Genomic DNA, 20,705 nt, shown 5'->3' with positions numbered 1-20,705 from the left:
CAGTGGTGTGTGAAATTGCATCTGATCACCCAGGTAAAAGAGAGAAGAGCTGTGGGGCCTTATCACACAATCTGTCTTGGTGGCTGACTCTAAACATGCAAAGTTTATGGAGACAGTTGCATCATATGGTCTCAGTGGTGGTGGCTGCAGAACTGGCTTTTGAAGGCATTAGTATTGAATCACTGTGCTTTCAGTGATCCAGGTTAAACTGTTATCAGGATTTCAACATTTTTTAGGAATCCATGGCTGTTCTGAAGTTATTGTTTGCTGCTGAATTCTGGATTATGTTCTTTCCAAAAGGCAATTTGTAAAGTACATTTCACTGTGACCATCAGGTCTTTGCTTTTCAATATCATATGTCCTGTGCAAGTCACTGGGAGATGCATATTGCAAAGACTAGACTGCCCTTTCTTTGGCTTGACAAGATCTTTAACAGGGACAAAATAGTTCTTCAAACCAGTTCTGGCATATGTAATAGGAATTCATTTTAAATTTGGACCACAAACTTAGCTTTGGTCAAAAGCTTGCCAGAAATAATAAAATAGTAATCTGTTTGATTGCCATGTAAAATGCTGGTTGTCAGTAAATACAAGAGCCACACCCAAACTCCGTGAAGACATGCTAGAGGCAGTACTCAGAGTGGAGAGGAGGAGGCTCAAAAGGCATCTGCTTTATTTTTGGCACTGTCATCAATTTGCTGTCTGATCCTAGGCAAGATGTTTGTGTCCCAGTGTTCATACTTAGATCCTCAAAAACACATTTAAATAATAAAATAAGCAGTCTGCTTAAAGGCTTCAATGCCTGAATTTAATAATCTCTTTCTGAGTTGTCAGAGATATTATGAGGTGTAATTAATGTGAATAAAACACTTCATGATATTTTCTTCACCTGTCTACATCTGTATCCAGATTTTTATGCCATGCTGATAAAAGATTCTAAGTTGAAAGTAATTACTGTATATATGAAGAGATGACTGAGAAAGCCTAATTGTATAATTATCCTTATCAATGGATTTTCTTGAGAGCAACTTTTTGTTGTCCTCCTTTGAAGACAGTGATGATTAGAAATTATTTTATTTGCATAATTTCTCTTCTGCATAAGTCTGCTTTGTGAGGACATAAGTGATAAAATGCTATTACAGGAGAATGGAGCAAGACTGATGCAGTGCAGTTGTTTGAGGAAAACAGTTTTGTGCAAACGGAAGTATCTTTCTTTGTACAAACAGAGGGGCAGGATGCTCTTGCCTGTTTTTTCTTTGCTACCATCCCCATTCTTTGCTCTGTTTTCAGCCAAAGTGGCCAAGTGACCCTTAGGATCAGCTGAAAACTTGACTCTTTAGGTCATGGCAAAATGACAAGGTTTATGTCAAGTTTATCATAGGCAACTGGATAAGTCCACTTGTTCTCCCCAGTGCTGAGCAGTGAGTTGGGGCATGGGAGAGGGGGAAGATGTGGCTCTGACCTTCTGCTTGCTCTTTGTGGTGATGGTGAAAGTTTACCTAGCCTTGTTTCACCTGCAGACTGTCATGCTGTCCTTCTTCCTTTTTCATGCATCACTTCATGACATCTTTTACCTCTGATGAAGAGGATTTCAGAGATGGCATGTGTAACGCCTGTTGGAAGTAATTTGGCCAGAGACTTTCTCCTAGTGTCCATACAAGCTCAGCAAAGCTTAGGACACAGGCTCCTAGGACTTCTTTGGTGCTGCACATTCAGATATTTAACACAAATGAGGCAGTAGTGTTTAAAGGGGATAAAAACAGTGAGTGAAGGAAAGTGCTACATAAATGCAACTGCCTTCCATACCCCCAGAAGGAGGTATGGCTTAGCCCAGCCAACTGAATTGCAATAGTTGGACATGGCTTAGGCCCAAGATATGCATCCTGGTTCATGTAAAGGCTGAATAAAAGGTACTCATGACATACTTTAGTCTAGAACTGAGTTTGCAGGTCTCATAAAAAAATAAATTAAAAATTAAAAAAATTAATTATGGCTTTATATTAAAATTTCAGAGGACACTAAGGCAAGCAGTACACTTCACAGCTACTAAGAGACAGAGATGCCTGGAGGCATCAAATGCAAGTAAATCCCAGATATATGGCTTGTGATTTGGGTTATAAACCTATTCACTAGAAGAGGGAGAATATGGAACAGTGTATTTCTTTACTCCCTTGACCTCGCCTCTGTGTCCTGATCAAGCAATAAATTTTGATAAACAGCCTGTTTTCCAAGCCCCCAGCTTTCCAAGCCCCCATCTTCTGGCTGTCTAGCTGTCATAAGAAGACAGGAACAGCCAAACACTTATGGACCTCAGAGACCTCACAGTGGAAAAAAAATAGCTTAAATTCTGCAACTGCAGAAAAAGATCCTACTGTATTAATCAATGGAAAACAAACAAGTGAAAAAAGTTGTGATGTCCAAATAACATTTTTTCCCTTTCTAGGTCATTAGTGTTCTGTCTGACCTTGGCTTGTTAAAATTACATTCTTGCTTCCCTTTCTCTCTCAATAGGAATAACACCTTTCCAACTCATTTATCCGGTACTTATTCAGTGGGAAAATCATAAGGAAACTGGGAAGATTTGGAGTTTGTTCCCTGGGCTGCTTCAGGTTTTGTGTTTGAATTCAATAGTGGTATGAAATGCATTAACAGTCTGGAAAGCACGGCTCTTCTCTCAGGAGAATGACTGAACCACTTTGTTCCAAAATCAGTCTTTTATTTATTTGCTTAGTGTTAGGAACATTCCGGGTGTTGAAACACGCCTGGTTATACCCAGAAATTGTTATAACAGTTCTGGACACAGTTTTGACCTGGGGCAGATGCCACTCTTCTAAACAAATTTTGGATGTGGTCTAGAGGATAGCATGGACCAGAGACCATTGCCAAAAAGCAACTTAGCTGCAGTCACTCTGACTAGGAAGGCAAGTGTTCAGTAGTTAGGACAGGACAGCAAAAGAAGCAGTCATTGTATTTCATTATCTGTTGTTTTTGTTTGTTTATTTTTTGTTTTCCTCAAAACATTTTCTTTGTTATAGAGTAATGAGACCAGCTTGTACTCTAACTTTCTATATTTATCTTAAAATTCAAATAAAAAAGTAAAACATTGTCTCCAGACACTTGGAGATAATTTTTCTTTTGTAATCTACTGTTTTCACAACGTTACTGATAAATCTTTCTTTCTACACCACTTGACACTGATAAAGCCTCAGCTGGATGTCTATATTTAACTTCAAGAACTGTGTTTCAAAAGAGATGGGAGCCAAGTGAATAGAGATAGAAAAAAGGCAACAAGAAAGGACATGTTTTCTAGACCTCTGACCAATGAAGAAAGATTGAAAGAATTGGATTTGTAGAATAGGGAGAGACAGAAGTCTTTCAGCATACCAATACCTGCTGCAAAGACAAAAAAATAACAATCCAATCCCCATTTTTGTGATGAACAAATAAGGAAGCAAAGGATTTAAATTTTGAGAGGGCAAATTGGGTACCAGGTAAAACTTTGTAACAAAAGGAGTTCTGGAATGGATTGATTTGAATTGTTGTGGGCTTTCTAGACCAACTTTTTCATAAAAGTCTTTCAGGCCAACTGCTACCTGGGATAGCCAGGGTTCCTGGCCATAGGAAACTTAAAAGTGTGAATCCAAAATGTTGCACAAATGAAGTTGCTGTAGTTTGTCAATTGTAATTTTCACTTGCAATTCCATACACTCCAAAAATGAGAAGATTTTAATGTGGAAAAAAAAAATGTTGGTCAAAGTCCAGTGGTTAAATGTTTGAAAGGTGACATTATTTACAAGACTTTAGCTTTGTAGCAAATTTTTTGAAAATCTCTGTCAGCATCCCATTAGCGCAACCCATAAATACCACAAGTATTGAAAAAAGTGCAATGGGCAAATGGGCACTCCTAAACCTGGTGTTTGCACAAACTAACGCTCTGCTCAAAGTGTAAAGTGTACAGCCTGAAAGATCAGATCCCTCCTCAATGCTGCATTAATGTTGTTCCTTTGCTTAAAAAAAAAATTCGTGAGATTTATACCACATTAATTAGTAGCAAGTCACACAGTATCCAGTGGAACCTCACCACCTTGAATGATCTAATTATCTGTTCAAAGATTTCCTGATTTCACCAAAAAACAGTGTATGAGGAGTTAAGTGAACAGAGTGCCCACTTAAGTAAAACCCATTTAACTAAGACTGGAAAAAAAGAAGGGAAAAGAGTTGGTTCTAGTAAAATTGATCTATAAATTTTTAGCAAAATTGGAAATAAATTTTTTTTAATAGTTTTGCAGAGACAGTCCCCAGGGCCTTGGGATTCCCTTTGATAATATAAGGGAGAGTTTACCAGTCCTAGGGCAGGTCTTTAGTGAGACTTCTTACAGAGAGAGAGAAGTCCACAAAAGAAAGCCTAGTCCTAGTATTGACTGCTCCTTACAACAAACCTCCTTCAACAGGCAGGAAAACAGAACAGATGCTTTGTTTTTCTGCAATTCTTCCCTAATGACTGTAAAAACTGAGTGCAGTTTCTTAATGATGTGCTTTTAGTAATATTCTGCAATAACTAGGCAAGATGCCAGTTGCCAAATTACAACAAATATGTCCTTCTTAATCCCCCCACAGTCTCCCTGTTGGCCAGGGCCCTAATGAGCATGAACTGCTGTGTTGCAGGAATAAATGCTCAGCTGCATGAATGGCTCCACTGCTCCTTATGTACCTGGCATAATGGTAAATTAAAAAGTTGATAAATTTAATGTCTTACTTAAAGGGAGAAGCGGATGTTTTCTTGGCAAATTAAAAGTGAATTAGATCTCTTTATCAGTTTCTTTCCCCCCCTGGACTGTGACAACCTGGAAAAAGACATAGTGATAAAAAGGGTTCATCTAATCACAAATCTCATTAAGACAGTCTGAATGACAGCAGGTTACTGTGAACTGAAAGAGCATAGCTTTGCTTTCAGCACACTTTCCATTAAAAATGACATATGAGACATAGAGAGAGTCACAGCATAAACCATAGGGAATATACTTGTTTTAAAAGCACACCACTGATCAAACAAACCTGATTCTGGGAATAAAATATACAGCATCTACAAATGGAGGATAGGCTTTTAAAGTCCATTCAAGTATGTACAGTCCCCAAAGCATCTACTTACTTTTCTCAGCTTCTGCAGAACTAGGATGTAACAGCATAGAATGGAGCTGTTGGTAAGTAGCCATGCTAAGAGTGTTTTGCAGACAGCGTGTCCTTGTCAGTCATGAAAAAGCTAAAGTTACTAATGAAAACAGTGCAAATAAAGATTTCTACTCTGTTTCCAGTTCCAAAGACTTCTTGCAAGATATTTTGTCCTAAATAAACTAGGCTACATTTTCTTCACAGAGATAATCAGCCTGAAACAGGAGAAAATATATTTTGAAAGTGGTTGAAAAAGAGTAGGAATATTACAAGAGAAATCTGGAGTTAGGATCATGAGTTCCACCAAATGTCTAGGGAAGACTTATTTTCTTTGATAAAGAAAAACAATGAGGAGTCATGAGAAGATCCATGAGAAAATCCTCATCAAATACTCCATTTTGGAAAGTGTGTGTCCTTGAGACAGGAAAGCAGCAGGGGCAGAAATACCACGGTTACCTGTACATTTACCCAAGGTCCGGTTCTAGGGACAGCGTAGTATGGGCTTCTGCAGAAAAGGAAACACGTCTTGCTCTGCAGTTTGCTTGCCAGGTCACAATGCAAGCTTTACAACACAGAAACTCTATTGAAAACCCCCAAATCACTAATTTCATTAAGGAAATTGTTTGCAGTATGGAAAAATTCTCCCAGTAGAAATTTACACATTGTCAGATCATGCAGACACAGCAAAGTTTGCATTGCTATGGAAACAAAGCTTATGCTGTGAAAAACAACTTGCAAGTGACTGTGAAAAGTTTTCAAGAATGACACCTTTCAGCTTGATCTTGAAAGACATGTTGTAACACAAGCATCTTGTTTTATAAGACTGTTTTTATTTAGTTTTCCACGGAGACAGATTACTTTCACCTCCATCCTCACAAATCTGACATCAAAAACTATCAACATACATATATGAACTATAAAGGCAGAGAAATCTGCCAGCATGGAGTTACACTTCTTCCATCAAATACACTAAGAAAAACAAATATGGTCCTTTCCATGCCCATCTAATAAAAAAAGAACATCTAAGTCAGGATAGAATGTTAATCATAAAGTGTTTTCTTTGTACAAGTCTAGTTATTTGTAAAAGAGTAAAAAAAAAAATATCTAGTTTCTGATGTTTAAACAAAACATACTTTATACATTTGGCTAAGCTGAAATATCATACCTTGCCAAATGAAAAACTGCTCCCTAATGGTACGTTCCCTAGCAGCTCAGTAGGTATGCAAGGCATGCAATTCATTTCCTGCCAAGGTGGAGAAAAATGGGTAGGTCTGAGATAATATTGCTAGTGTGCTTGAAAAAGATCTTAGTTGTTAATGTTGTAGACTGCATACATATATATTTTGACTCTTGATCTCGAAAATTTCCTGGGTACAACTTTTGAGTTAACTCCCTTTTAGCTCTCAGTGATGGAGTGTTCAATGGGAATTTCCAGCGCATTACAATCATCAGTGAGGAACACCAAATCCTGCAGAAACAAACAAAAAAATAAGGCTAACATTTATAAGGAGGAAGGCAGAAGATAACACAATGTTGAGAAGCTCAGGCTTCATCCAGTTTTGCTGGTTAGGGAACAGTGTGGAGACAGATAGGGCTAAAAGCAGAGGCCATGTTGATGCATCTTGACCTACCCTTCTGCAGTAGGAGATCAAGATGGTGTACAGGCTCCGGGCTTTTTCCTTCAGCTCATTCACTTCAAGCACTGTATCACATCTGGGGTAGGCCACAAAATCACGAAGCTTTGCCAACACACAGTAATTCTGCAAAACACGCAAAAGAGGTCTGTGTAACCCAGCACAAACACAGATTTATGTTCCTCGTCCACCACTTCCAAAATTCTTACTGCTTATGTGAGAACCTTGAATTCCTACCTCTATGTGCATGTAATCTATGTAACCTTTAGTCAGGAAAATTCACTGTCAATATTTCATAACAAAGATGTTTTGTCCAAATAAGTGCTTGGAAAAGTGGATGTATACAGTCTTGGTCTGCCAGCTTCTTTCTCACATGCTTTAGGAGGCAGCAGTGCCAATGCAATCAAATCTGTTCCTGTAGTAGGTGGAGTTATCTAAAGAATAGGTGCACTGTATCACTTTTAAGAGAGCGCCTGATTTAGCTAATGAACCGATTATCAAGATCTCACAGACTTGATTGTTCTGTTCCTGTACAATAGGCAATACCACGACTACCAGTCAAGATTTTTTCAGAGTAATTTTTACCTCAAAATTTGTGTTATCAAAATAAAGCACAGACGACATGAATTTCACAATGTCCTTGTGAAGCAGGTAAATAAATACCCCAGCTCTTGTTTAAGGCAAGGGAAACTGAGGCACTGGACTCACATTGCTTGGCCTTTGCAATAATGTAAAACACTGGCAGCTCTGGAACTGGCATCTAGAGGTACTAAATTATAAGACTTGATGGTGTAGTTGCTTCTGGAAAAACGTGTCAGACATTTGTTTTGTCTGATTTTTTTTTTATTTACTCAGTGAAGCACTGGGAAAAGAAGCAAAATATATCAAATATCCCAGGGCAGAACACTATGACATTAACTGTGTGTGCAGGAGGTTATTTTGTCTTTGCTGGAAGATGACTACTGCTGTCTTTTCTGAGTATCACACTTCCATATCCTCAGGCACATTTTCTTTCTGGATTCAACATGTGGCTGTTTAAACCAGAAAAAGTCAGCAAAGGTATTCCTGCACTTCTTTTAATTGAAACAACATTATTATTTTATTACTTATTTTATTAAAACTACCAGAAAACACTCAGGATATAAATTTAAGTAGATTTATTAAGTGAAGAAATTTTATTCTGCATTTTTTTTTTAAAACTATTATTCAAAACTTTGTTGCATGTATTTAACTTCTGAAAAGGCTCTGCCACAGTAAATTAATGATGTACATATGGCAATCACTTAAAAATATTGATTTCCTCATTTTTTTATCAAGTAAAATCTTAGAAAGTCCAAAGGGATTTTAATAAGATTCAAAGTAAGATTTTTTTTTTGGTCACTCATCTCTCTGGTTAATTAAGCTTTTAAAAATTCCTTTTAAACCACTTTTCTGGGGTACAATCTTAAGAATTATTCTCACTTTTCATAAACTGCTTTTACTGCACAGCAGTAAGAAAGAAGTGTGCAAACTTACATGTATGTCCAAGTACAGCCTGGGCAGTGTCTCCACACACGAGTCCTGCAGGAAAGAAGAAACACCCATTGCAATTTTGTTTTGAGAGAAACCCGTGTCAAAAGCAGCAACCTGCAGCTTCTGTGCAGGAGCAATTTTTAGGTGGACTCACCACATCTTTGGAGGTCTGCAACTCCTTAAAGGACTCTGTGATTTCTTTGCTCAGAGACAACACCCTCGAGTAGCAAGTCGGAGGGGCTGCACTGACTAGCAGGGCTGCAGAGAGCAGAGCAATCAGGCTCAGCAGCATCTTCATTGTGGGGTGTTTGTCCAAAAGAGGAGGAAGGAAGGGAAAGAATCACCGTCAGTGTTTAATCAGGTACTGGTGAGCATCGACGAGTAAGTTTGACAAATCAGCCCTCAATTAAATAGTCTCCTGCATCAACAGGAAAAAAAAAGCCTGGGGGTGGTCCAAGCAGCAGCTTACTGCCTTCTTAAATTTCCTGCCAACCTATGAGACAGAGCTGCTAGTGCTTTCCTGCCTGGAACAGGGAAGGAGGGAATGAGAGTAATAAAAACAAACACCACTGGCACTTTTCATTCCAGAAAGAAAACAACCCAGTGTGCATCTCAAACAACAGAAATATGTGTAAGAAAAACCCCAGGGTTATCAAAGTGTCATAGGCCCTGATCCTGTATGTGCTTTGACACATGCATCTGGTTTTTGAGAACCTAATGTACAGCTGTGGGACTACATAGGCCGTAGATAGAGAGAAATTCTTCCAGGATGGGTGTCATGTTGATGGTATCAATCAGGCCTGTTTATCATCCTCAAAAACTCTGAAATATGGTTTTAAAGGAAAACTCCCAGGTCTAGTATAATTTTCTCATTTAACTTAATCATGCATTAGTGGAGTTTGTGATCCTGATGGATATGGATCAGATAAGGAGTAAAGTTAGGTCCCTGAACTTTAGGAAGGGAAACTTTCAGCTCTTCAAGGAGATAGTCAATAGGATCCCCTGGGAAACTGCCCTGAGGGACAAGGGAAGCAGAACAGAGCTGGTAGATATTTAAGGAAGTCTTCCATAGAGCACAAGAGTTAGTGATCCCCAGGAACAAGAAACCAGGCAAGGAAGGCAAGAGGCAAGCACGGCTGAGTAGGGACCTGCTGGTCAAACTAAAGGAAAGGAGCAAATGCACAGGCAGTGGAAACAGAACAGGTAACCTGGGAAGAGTATAGAGCTGAAGTTTGGTTGTGTAGGGATGGGGTGAGGAAAGCCAAGCTGAAGCTGGAACTGAACCTGACAAGGGATGCAAAGAATAACAAGAAGGGCTTCTTTGGGTATGTTAACCAGAAAAGGGAGGTCAAAGAATGTGTACCCCCCCATAAACAATGGTGGTAAACTCTTAGCAACAGATGAGGAAAAGGCTGAGTAACTCAAGTTTTTTGCCTCAGTGTTCAATGGCAACCTCTCTTTCCACACTTCTCAAGTGGATGGACAGCAGGATGAGGACTGGGAGAGCAAAGTGATTCCCACTGTAAGTAAAGATCCGGTTCATGACCACCCGAGGAACCTGAATGTACGTAAGACTATGGGACCTGATGAGATGCATCCCAGGGTCTTGAGGGAATTCGCTGATGTAGTTGCCAAGTCACTTTCCACGATATTTGAAAAGTCATGGCAGTCAGGTGAAGTCCCAGGTGACTGGAAAAGGATAAAAATTTTACCCATCTTTAAAAAGAGTAGAAAGGAAGATCCTGGGAATTACCAATTGTCAGCCTCACCTGTGCTGCTGAAGGGAGCCTACAAGAAAGATGGAGGGGGACTTTTTGCAAGAGCATGTGAAAAGGACAAGGAGGAATGGCTTCAAACTGAAAAAGAATATGTTTAGATTACATATTAAGAAGAAATTCTTTCCTGTGAGGATGGTGAGGCACTGTACCAGATTTCCCCTAGAAACTGTGGATGCCCTGTCCTTGGAAGTATTCAAGGCCAGGTTGGATGGGGCTCTGAGCAACCTGGTCTAGTGAAAGGTGTCCCTACCCATGGCAGAGGGGTTGGAACTACATGATCTTTAGGTGCCTTCCAACCCAAGCCATTCTATGATTCTATGATTCTATGCAAATGCTCACAATTTATCAATCTAAACAATAGGGTTTGTTATGACTGCTTGGGAAGTCCAGTGTACTTACATATTCATGGTCTCAAATAGAGCAAATACATCTCTATATGGCTGTCATAAATCTATAAAAACTATTTTGCTTTCTGAGTTGAATTTATGAGGTTCTGTTCTTTTATTAGATGCCAGACGGAGCAGAGAAATCCAGATGCTGGGATGCAGGCCTGAAGCCGAACATATGTTGTTTTATATGTTAATTGTCCTGTAAAATGGAGGTACCCTTGAATGAAGAACTGGTTATTTTGAAAGTTATGCCACCCCCCAACTTTTTAAATTCTGATTTCAGTGAGGTATTAACCAAAACAATTACGCATCTGGTGAAGTACTGCAGTCCTCTGACATTGTACTAGACCAGGAAGGCTCACTGGAAGGTGGGAAACTAGTTTTGGGGAAAAATAAGTACTCTGTATGTTGCAGAAGACTGTGAGTTAAATCCACCAAAACACCTGGAGGAAACAGGAGAAGAGAGCTACATTCTACTATCTTGTTACACACTTCTTTGCCTTCATAAGAAACAGTTGGTTTAGTAATGTGCTCCTGAATGTTAGAGTGGTAGATCCTTGGAGAGGAAAGAAGAGCTGGGAGTCCTGGATGTGGAGATTTTAGGACTGACCTTGGAGAATGGGCTACTGGGTTCTATTTTCAGGAAAGGGATTTGCCTGGACAACTGAATGAAGACGCCTGAGGGAAACAGGAATCATCTTGAGATGGCCCCAAGCAGCTGGATCATAGATCTAAACACAGCTACCCAGTGAAAGTCCAAGGAAAGGATGCTACTGACTGTGAGTCTTGCTGGTAGAGAAACAGACTCTTAATCACCATCTCATTACTGTAAAGAATAGCTGAGGGTAGGAATGAAATATTAACCTTCTATCACATTCACATTTGGTAAGCTGCTAAAATGTATTTGCTCTGCCAGAACAGCAGTTTTCTGAACAGCATAAATGCTCTCCCAGTACAAGAAGTAAGTAACCAAGCTGCTGCTAAGGATGGCTTAGGAGAGCAAAGGCTGCACCAAAACATTTAATCAAATTAAAAAAAATTACTATTTTGTGAAGGGGAAAAATAGCTAAAGTAATTTGTTTTGAAGTTTTTGCTCAGCTGCAGTATTCCTGCCTTGTGTTTTCTCTTTGATTCCGTATAAACTAAGTCAAGGAAAGTCATTTGTGATGGATATCTACTCAAACAGTTTAAAAAATTAGCTAACATCAGAAATGCCAGTTGTTCTTTTTCCTGAAAAAACTCAGACTGGAGTTTAATTTCCTCACCTACATCTTTTCCCTGCGCCAGATTACTTGCACAGTTGACTCTGACCCAAAGGAGTATTTCCCAATATCTACTAGCTCATCAGTACTACCACCCATCTCAGCATGCAGAATATGCAACTCAGTTAAAAAAAGACAAATAGTCTTTCTCAGTTATTTTCTGTTTGTAGCTCATCAGCAAGATTATCCTCGATCTCTGAGTACATTCAGCTTCTGTTTCAGACATGGGTAAATAAATTCTTTTTCTCCAAGAAGCTCACTGGTGTCAGTAGGACTTGCAAGTGACACCAGGCACTGGAAGTTCTTTCAGTCTAAGGCATCTGGCACAGTTACCAAAGCCCTTGAAACTCCAGAATCTTTTCAGTGACTGTTTTTATCCAGTCACTTATGCAAAGCCACTCATTAATTCTGGTGCATTCCCTGCCTTGGGCAGAGAAGGTCTTTCACGGGGAGATACAAGCTGTTCTTCACAAAGGCTAATAGCATCTTAGAGGCAATATTCAAATGGACGTGGAAATAGAATTTAGAGGTACAGGAGGGGAAGGGGCAAAAGATCAAAATATATTAGTCAAAACTCGCCTAAGGATTGCCTCTATGGAGAAGCAGCTATTTGCAACTCTTCTAGTCTGTGGGACAACTCTTAGGCTGCCATTAGAAGGGAGCACAGCGGGAGATAATCAGTACCACCATATTGACTATGATCATCATGTTACAGACATCTCCTGCATAGACACATCCTTATCATGCTCTTCCATCCAGTGAGCATATGGGGGCTTCCAGAGCTCAGGACACACACTCTCTGAGTTTTGCTTTAACTCTTGAGGCTGATGATGTCACTACATGTCTGAGTGCTATTTACAGTGCATTTATTTACTCTTATGTACAGAATATTCCATGGCAAAAGCAGACATATGGGCTGAGAGGAAACTTAGAAGCCTATCATGACATAACTGTGTATATATTTATATATTTTTTTAAGAACTATGTTGTTTTTTTGCTTCCAAGTTACTGAAAACTCGAAAAATAATACTTTTCGAAAAGTCAAAGAACTCACTATGCAGGCAGAAATTCCTCCCATGTTTGAACAGTCTAACAGGGGCTCCACCAACTTTGACAAAAGCCCTTTCAACTTGGTGATTTCCCAGTACCAAAATCCACTTGTTTAATGAAAATGTTTATTTTAAAATAGTCAGGGACTGCCATGAGGCAGCATCTGAAAGGAGCTTCTGAAAAATAGGTAAAGTAAAACATAAAAACAGTAAAACAGAGGAAGCCCTGTGTATTTAAGCAGTGCTTCAAAGCCCTGTGACTCAGCTCATTGTTGTGGGAAAGGTGCCACTTCTTGCTTCAGGGCAGGGCTGAACTGTCCTACATGCTTTCATCTCAAGACCAGGCTTTTTGGAAACCCTGGCCTGTTGGTTAAGGTCTTACCTGTTATTCCTTGCTGTGCAACAGTACATTTTGTTGAGCCTTTTTGTAGACATCAGGACTGAATTTTGGTACAGGGGTTGTGCAGCCTCACATTTTACCCTGAGTCTTGAGGGTGCTGGTGCACAAGGCTGCCAGCTGCCTGGCACAGAAGGGAAATCAGGTATGGCAGTGTGCCTGCATTTGAAGCTGGGGTAATTCAGTGTGTCTTATTTTCTGTTCTATGATAGCAATAGGTTTCTGCTGGTGATCTGCATGGCTTGGCCAAGCTGTGGGCAATGGACAAAGCAGGCAGGATCTCAGAGCTGTCACTGGGCTGCTGTTGCAATACCATTTCCCCATGACAATTAAGCAAAAGTCCTCTTCGCTTACTCAGTGGTACAGGTTTCTTTTTTCTTCACTGCTGATGTTATTTTTTAAAATTTACATATATACTGGGGAAACTGATGCTACTGCTCAAAAGCCTGTTCTTAAAGAAAATGGTTACAGAAACAGCTAAGCCATCTGGGTCTGAAAAAGTAATTAGATGTTCTGAAATCTGTACGTCTAGCTAGCATGAACCTGGCACTGGGCAGTTTCCCTGCAGTAAAACACATGGAAATGGTCCAGGACAGAGACAGGACAGCCCAGCAGGGCTAGGGAACAGGAATAATTTCTATGTGCTGCCTCAGACCAGTGACCAAATCACTGACACTGTCTGTGCTTACCAGCCCTCTCTGTAAGTGGTGTCCAACTTGCCTTTGGAGCAGAGCAGGGGCTTGTGCAGCAGTACCCTCGATCCCCTAGGGTAAAGGAGCTCGGGGCGATGGCAGCGCTCAGGACGGCTCAGAGATATCCGCACAAATCTCTCTCACTGTATTGCAAACGTAGCCTGGCTTGTCTCTGTCTTGGCTGCTGCCTCCATAATGGGGATAATGGTATTTCCCACAGACGCTGCGGGAACACAGCCATCAGCACCAGGGAGACGGGAGATTACGCGGTTTTAGCCCTGTCAGGGATACTCTTTTCAGTGACTGCAAGGCGTATTGATTCAAGTAATGCAGGATTTAGAGTCTTAAGCCTTCACCGTCTTGTTAAGAAAAAGACAATTTTAGCTTGGAGTAACTTGCAGACCTCTCTGGTGAAATAACAGTGGTACTTTTAGCCCAGCTCCCTGTCTAGCCATGGGGGCAGGAGAGCAGCCTCATCCCAGCAGGACATAAGTGCCTTGTCTGTACTCTGTCTGGGCTTCGAGACCACTCACATGTATGAGTTATCCCAATGTAATACCATTCTTTATTAATACTGAAGTCAGGGTTGAAATAACAGGGTTTCAGAGAGGGAGCCTTGTTCAGGTCTAGAGCAGCAATATTTCAAGTTATTCATGCTTTCCTGCTCTGCCCTTGCCCTCCATCCTCCTCTTTCTATCTCACATGTAAATGTGGCAGATAGCTACAGGTCTTATCATTGCTGGTCAGCTTCCCACCATCCCTAATTACCCTTGTGATGAAAAATTATGTCAGGCACTAAGGAGTGAATCAGAGATGATACAAATAAATGTATTCATCTACCAAACTTGTCCCTGATACAAGCCCACTCGGGAATTCAAATTCTGAAAAATGCAAGGTCTAAGCTCTCTGCTGTCCCTCAAGGAGCTCTTGTCTACACTGTGGTTAATACGCAAGGAGATGAGGGACTGTATTTTCTAGGACTAGTATTCTTCTACCTTTCAGAAGAATTATGTCACTAAAAGAAAATAAATGGATGAGACTTAAAGTGTAGCTCTGTATAACAATCCAAGCCAAACGGGAATCCATAGAGGCTTCTCTGCTCATCTACAGCCTGCACAGAAGCTTTTTAGTAGCTGCTTAGCATGCTAGCAGGCACAGTTTTCTACTTATTCTTGATTAGAAAACTGCAAACGTCACAGCTTATATTGTTGTGTGTATTTCTAGATACAAACAACAGCTCTTCCAGCAAGCTAGAACAACCACAAGGTACCGTAAATTCTCATCTCAGCTGTCTGAGAAGGTAGGGTACAAGTCCACGCAACACATCATATCTTCATAGTTCTACTGCCTTTTCTGTACACTGCTTTTCATGTTTTATATTTAAGCACAGTGGAAGAAATCCTACCATCACTGAAATCAATAACATAAGTCACAAATTCCTTTAGAGTCACATTCTCACTTTAGATTAAAACTTGTGTTCAGTTCACTGGTCTTAGTAGCATGAAAGCCCTGAAGCCAAAGTAAGAGTAAATCAGTCACATTATTTCTTGTTTCTCAGAAGGAGTATTACCTTTTGGAGTCCTGTCTGTTGGTGACACAACACAGATTCAGAGCTGTCTTTGGCAGTGCCCTGAAACCAAATGATATGACAAGTACCTTGTACAGATAAAATATTGTTCTATGGAATAAAAATGTATAAAATAAGGTGGAATATTTGAGGATCTACTCTACTAGGTAAAATCCAGAAGTGATGAAAGTGAAAGGAGGTTCATTCTCTTTAAGAAAATCAATAAAATTAATAATTATATTTTTGTTCTGTCAACTTGCCTTGAAACAAAGAAAAATAAATATTTGAGCACATCAGAAACCGGTGTTAACACCAGACTGTGTTTCAGATGCAATTGACATTTAAACCTGGACAACTTCTATGTTTTAAATTCTTTTGGTAAAAATAAAATGGAAAAAGCTTCTCCTTCTGTTTCTAAACCACATGTAATGAATTCCCAGATGACTAAGTGTCCCTACAAGTGTATTTTTTATTTTGGTTTTAAGTTGGGTGACTAAGAAAAAAATTAGTTGATACATGAAATGTAGCTGCGTACGTATATGGTATAGTTGATAATATGACATGATAATAAGACTGTGGCTTGCAGAGGGTCTTGCCTACACCTGGAGGTTGCCCTACTGTCCCCATAAAGGCAGAGCAGTGCTGCCCCAATTCACCTGGTGAGGTGTAGGCAGCATTCAACAGGTAGTTTTGAGAACATCTGCAAGGATGAGGTGCCAAACAGGCCCCTCCTGCCTGCACAGCTGGTTCTCAGGCAGCTTCCCAGAGAGCAATTGGTGTTGGGTTAACCCAGTACTGGGTTAAACATTGGCATTGGGTTGCACAGGGCAGCAGGTGCTAGGGGACAGATGGGTGTTCACGGCCACTGCCTGTGTGAAAGTCGTGGGAGATCCAAGAGTGACCTGTGGGACTCCCTCAGCAACAGTGTACCTACTTACTCTCACAGTTTTATAAAGTTTCATTTTATAGTTATTCCCAAAAGAAAAGAGAAATAGTGATACAGAACTGAGACAGCATTACAGTGGGGTAATGTAGTGAGGAAAGCATTGAGAGATGGCACAAAGAGAAGTACTTTAAGTGAAGAATCACCCTAGTTGCAGTGTTATGCCTTTCATGTACAGAAAAGCCAAGGTCTTAACTGTCTATACTTTTAATTTTGGACCATTAACTAATTTCCATTAGAAGACTAATCAAATTAACATTTATTTTCCTCCTTTCTATTTGGCTGCAGCTTTTCTTGCTTTGTTTTGGTTTGTTTGTTTGTTTGATGTTTTAGAAGGGTTGTGGCTGGGGAAGTGAGAACTTGGCTTGATTTAAAATGTAAATGTAATTCTATCAATCTTCCCCTCCGCTAATGGTCTGCCTGGGCATTTTAAGGGCATATAGTGAAAAGGAAACTGTGACTGCTAAAGAAAAGCTACCCCCTGCTGTTTCTGTTCATATTTATTTCACAATCAGCCCATTGAAATGGTGTGATTCACACTCTAATGTTGTCGTTGTCTAGCTGGCAAAGTCACTGGTGAATTTAAAGAAGTTTCCCAAGCTGAAAACTAGGCAAACTGCATTTGAGCAAAAAGCAATCTTATCAGCAATGAGAGTTAGTGAGTCACTGCAGTGACTTCTCTTGCTGAGAGCTGAGGCTACCCTTGCAAATGAGAACCTCTCTTGAAATAAGAAGCTGTCCACAAAAAACTGAGAAGTGTTGCTTTTGAAACATAAAGTGTCCTTCTGATATACATATACACAGAGTATACAAGAGTAAAAGCATGCTAAAGTTTGCAGGGGCAATTTAAATATTCTTTGTTAAACGTTGGTCCTCAAATAAATAGCCCAAAAACGGTAAAAGCATGTGTGAGTGCATAAGAGGGAAAGAGGCTGCCCAATTCCTCAGTAATCTTGAGTAAATACTAAAGGAAACCCCTGTGTGTTTAACTTAAATTATCTGGAGTTAATGTACTCACCATCTACCTTATAACCAAGCATCTTGTGGGAAATAACAACTTGCTGGTAACACAAAAACACACAGCTGAAGCGTTGTCTTTACTGTATTAATCACCATCTATCTTTGTGACAAGTATTATCATATACCCTTCCACTGACATAACTTAAACGTTTGGGAGTCTGTATCAACGTAGAATATCAGAAATAAATACAGATTAATGGAAGTAATTAAATCCAATAGTGCTATGTTTTTTGGTTATGCATTTTTGCATAGAATTTCTACTGTAGTGCAAGAACTCATTATGTGGTGATGATAGAGGGTGCAAAAAAAAAAAGCTAAGTTAATTACTACATACATTTGCACTAATCATGGGATAAATATCAGCAACTATTTAGAATTACCATGAAATAGGTGAATTTAATCTTAAGATGTGTCAGAGGAGTTACAGCCATCAGGGACAAGAAGATATCGATGCAGGTATAAATGCAGGGATCTGCTCATCTGACATATTGCATACACTTTTGGCCACCCATAATAGAGGAGGATGAATTTAGACTGCATTGGGTGCAGAAAGAATATCAAGAATATTCAGTGTATGGGAGAATTGGGACAATATGTGATATTTCCCTTCTACCTCTCTTTCCTTGCCACCCTAGTTACTTTTCCAACAGCTGGGTCCTTGTCCTGCTCTCCTGCCAAAGCTGGCTGTCAGCTCTGTGGCTCAAGGCAGTCCAGACCCATCACAGCCTGCCTTGTTCACAATCTGTTTTCCAATGGCTGTTACTGAGAAGTTCTGCGATAAGGGTTAGAAAGGGAGATGGTCCCATAGACAACTATACACATACATCCCAGTCTCAAAGAAATAGAAATCCAGGCACATCAGGACTGCAGAGCCCAGGCAAGGTGGAAATTCTCCTTCTGTGCTGCACTTTGGCTTGGGCTCTGCCTTGATGGCTGACCAGTAGCCATTGGTTTGACTGAGACGAGAACTGAAGCTGCAGAGGCACAGGACGGTGGTCCATGGCTTTCTAGGAGAGAGCCCACAGCTGCCTGAAATAGAAGCTGGAGGCCTTGGAGTCCAGCCCAGAGAAGGATGTGATAATGCACTGGCCAGAGGATTTTTGTCCCACTGGACTCTAGATTGAATATACCATTAAAACTCCTGTGCCAGCAGTATTGTGCAGTTACACAGTGCTCTCAAGAAAGGCTGGTTTTGCTCCTGGGGAACATGAAAAGCACATGTACAGGCAGCACAGCAGCTGCTATGCTATGAACTGCACTCAGAACATCAACCGATTTTATTCATTAAATGTACACTAGCAAAAAAGGTTGGCATCAACTTTGTTCACATCAAAAAGACACAGTTTCAATTCTTCCTATTGCATAATTTAGGTACATGAGCCTCTGTAATAAAACAATGCACCAGACAGAGAATGATAGCATTGTCCACACCATTTTCTCTCTGACACCAAAGAGAAATGGAGCAAATGGAGTCAAAGAAACTTAACAACATCCATGAAAGTATCAAAGTGATCAAAGCAGACTCTTTGATTCTGCTTTACACATACTTTTCAAAGGGCTACATTTCCAAACACAGTCTGTCGGTTCTTGATGCCAGTAAACTGGCTCTGTTTAGCTTTATGCTTTGATAGGAGTAGGAACAAAAAAAAAGGTCTTTAGTGAGATGCATTTTCTAAGCTCAAGTGTTGAACTTCTAGGAAAAGGCTAAAGGTATTTGTTGCTCTTTGAGGACACCGAGCCTTCATTGAGAGACATGGTGTCAAGGCTTGAGTAGCCCTAAAGAGGAATCAGCACTTGCAAGCACGAGGGAAAGCTCTGAGCAGATCTTTTTGTTCATCTGTATTTAATACACCTCTTTGTTACCAGATCAAGCCACAGGGGAAAAGAGCAATATACAAAACATGTAAAACCATTTTGGAAAAGGTGCCTGACCGTAGTCCTTTTATAGTTAGAAAATATTGATTATTTTTATGTATCTGTCTCCCATTATTTTCCTAAAGAGATAGACAAGGTTTCAAGGCTCCTGATTTAAATGCACTGAAGGAAAATATTATTTTTTGAAGTTATAATTTGACCATTAATGATGTCAAGCGTGCAGCTTTTCTCATACCCTGGCAGGATGCACTCCATTTCTGTCTTTGTAAAATCAGATTTTCTCTCCGTGCTGCAGTGACTGTAAAGCACAAGCTGCCCCCAGGGAGGTATTTTGTTTAGCTGTGCGGACACATTCCTCCAGGAAATATTGAAGCCAAACCACACACACACATACACGCACACAGGCACTGTATTAGAAGAATTCAAACCTTGAACAGAAAACAAACCAGTACTGGGTCTGGAATCTGAACGTCAGTGCATGTTGAATTGTGTTTTTCACATTCTTTTTTGTTTTTACCAGCTGGGCTGTGGACCAATGTAGGCACTGTCTGAGCACAGCCCAGCACAGCCCAGCACAGCACACAGAGAGCACTGCCCAAGCACAGCCCTCCATCCTCTGGCCATGTCAGAATGAAAAAACAATACAGAAAAAAATATTTGCATATCCAGCACTTACTTGTTTTTTCATGTGTGAGACAGACATGGAGAGTGGCAATTTTTATTATGCGTCAGAGTTTGCTGCAGAGTGAATTTTCAGTATGTGACTCTGGAGGAAAATCATTCAAGATGGGAGGTAAGAGAAGTCATATATGTATGATTTCTCTTTTATGCATCCTTTTCTGTTTGCTCACTGAAGGCAGAGCTATGAAAAAATCAAGGTCTATTTTCTTTTGAGATGGAACCAGATGCTGCATCCAATTTGGCAGCTACTGTCAGGAACGGGATAACTGATACAGTAACATGATGAAAACTATGAGAGTCTGACCCTTGCTTAGGACTTGGCTTCAGCCCTGAAACAGAGCTGCTAGTAGGCCAGGGTCTCTCTGAAATTGAGTTCTAGTGTTTTATTTTAAAAATCTTTATTTATTTAACACATTTATTTATTAATCTATTTTCATTATTTATTTAACATTTATTTATCAAGATTTTTATTTATTTAACTTTATGTATATTGTGGATTCTGATCACCAGAAGCAAAGATAATAGGGAATTTTGGGCTGCTTGCAGTTGGCTCAGATATGCCAACATGAGGACAAACCATGAGAGGTCTTTCTCCTGCCAGACCCAGTGATAGGTGCCCCTCCTCTGCTGCCTAAGCAAAGTCCCTGAGAATCACAGCCCCTCATCTCAGTGAGTGCAAGGACTGTCTTTCTTGATGCTCCCTCCATTACCAACTTCAGCAAAGCAGAGGAAGAGCCA

At 40.1% G+C, this 20,705-nt stretch overlaps 1 protein-coding gene and 1 long non-coding RNA gene across 2 annotated transcripts in view; both read right to left on the bottom strand.

Moving 5' to 3' along the window:
* Positions 1 to 5,715, bottom strand: part of LOC113969253 — a 40,094-nt gene extending 34,379 nt beyond the window's left edge. Inside the window, exon 1 of the long non-coding RNA XR_003534793.1 lies at positions 5,637 to 5,715. This is a non-coding gene — a long non-coding RNA (uncharacterized LOC113969253). The remainder of the gene's footprint in view (positions 1 to 5,636) is intronic.
* Positions 5,716 to 5,978: 263 nt separating this feature from the next.
* CYTL1 (cytokine like 1) lies at positions 5,979 to 8,748 on the bottom strand. The gene is made up of 4 exons (XM_027686581.1): positions 8,469 to 8,748; positions 8,318 to 8,362; positions 6,800 to 6,928; positions 5,979 to 6,636 (listed from the first exon to the last, which is right to left on the bottom strand). Exons 1-4 carry the CDS (start codon positions 8,610 to 8,612, stop codon positions 6,565 to 6,567), a joined length of 390 nt encoding a protein of 129 aa, XP_027542382.1. The 5' UTR covers positions 8,613 to 8,748; the 3' UTR covers positions 5,979 to 6,564.
* Between the last annotated feature and the right edge of the window lie 11,957 nt (positions 8,749 to 20,705).

The sequence above is a fragment of the Neopelma chrysocephalum genome, unplaced genomic scaffold (assembly GCF_003984885.1).
Source record: "Neopelma chrysocephalum unplaced genomic scaffold, ASM398488v2 Primary Assembly neopelma1_71, whole genome shotgun sequence".
Lineage (NCBI taxonomy): Eukaryota > Metazoa > Chordata > Aves > Passeriformes > Pipridae > Neopelma > Neopelma chrysocephalum.
This window is presented reverse-complemented; position numbering and strand designations above follow the sequence as displayed.

Bases quoted from the DNA above. Each gene is read 5' to 3' on its own strand.
- CYTL1 (XM_027686581.1), bottom strand. From the start codon at position 8,612: ATGAAGATGCTGCTGAGCCTGATTGCTCTGCTCTCTGCAGCCCTGCTA. The intron at 8,363-8,468 runs GTGAGTCCACCT...TCTTTCCTGCAG, and splicing joins TGCAGACCTCCAAAGATGTG to GACTCGTGTGTGGAGACACT. The intron at 6,637-6,799 runs GTAGGTCAAGAT...TTGTTTCTGCAG, and splicing joins TGATCTCCTACTGCAGAAGG to GATTTGGTGTTCCTCACTGA.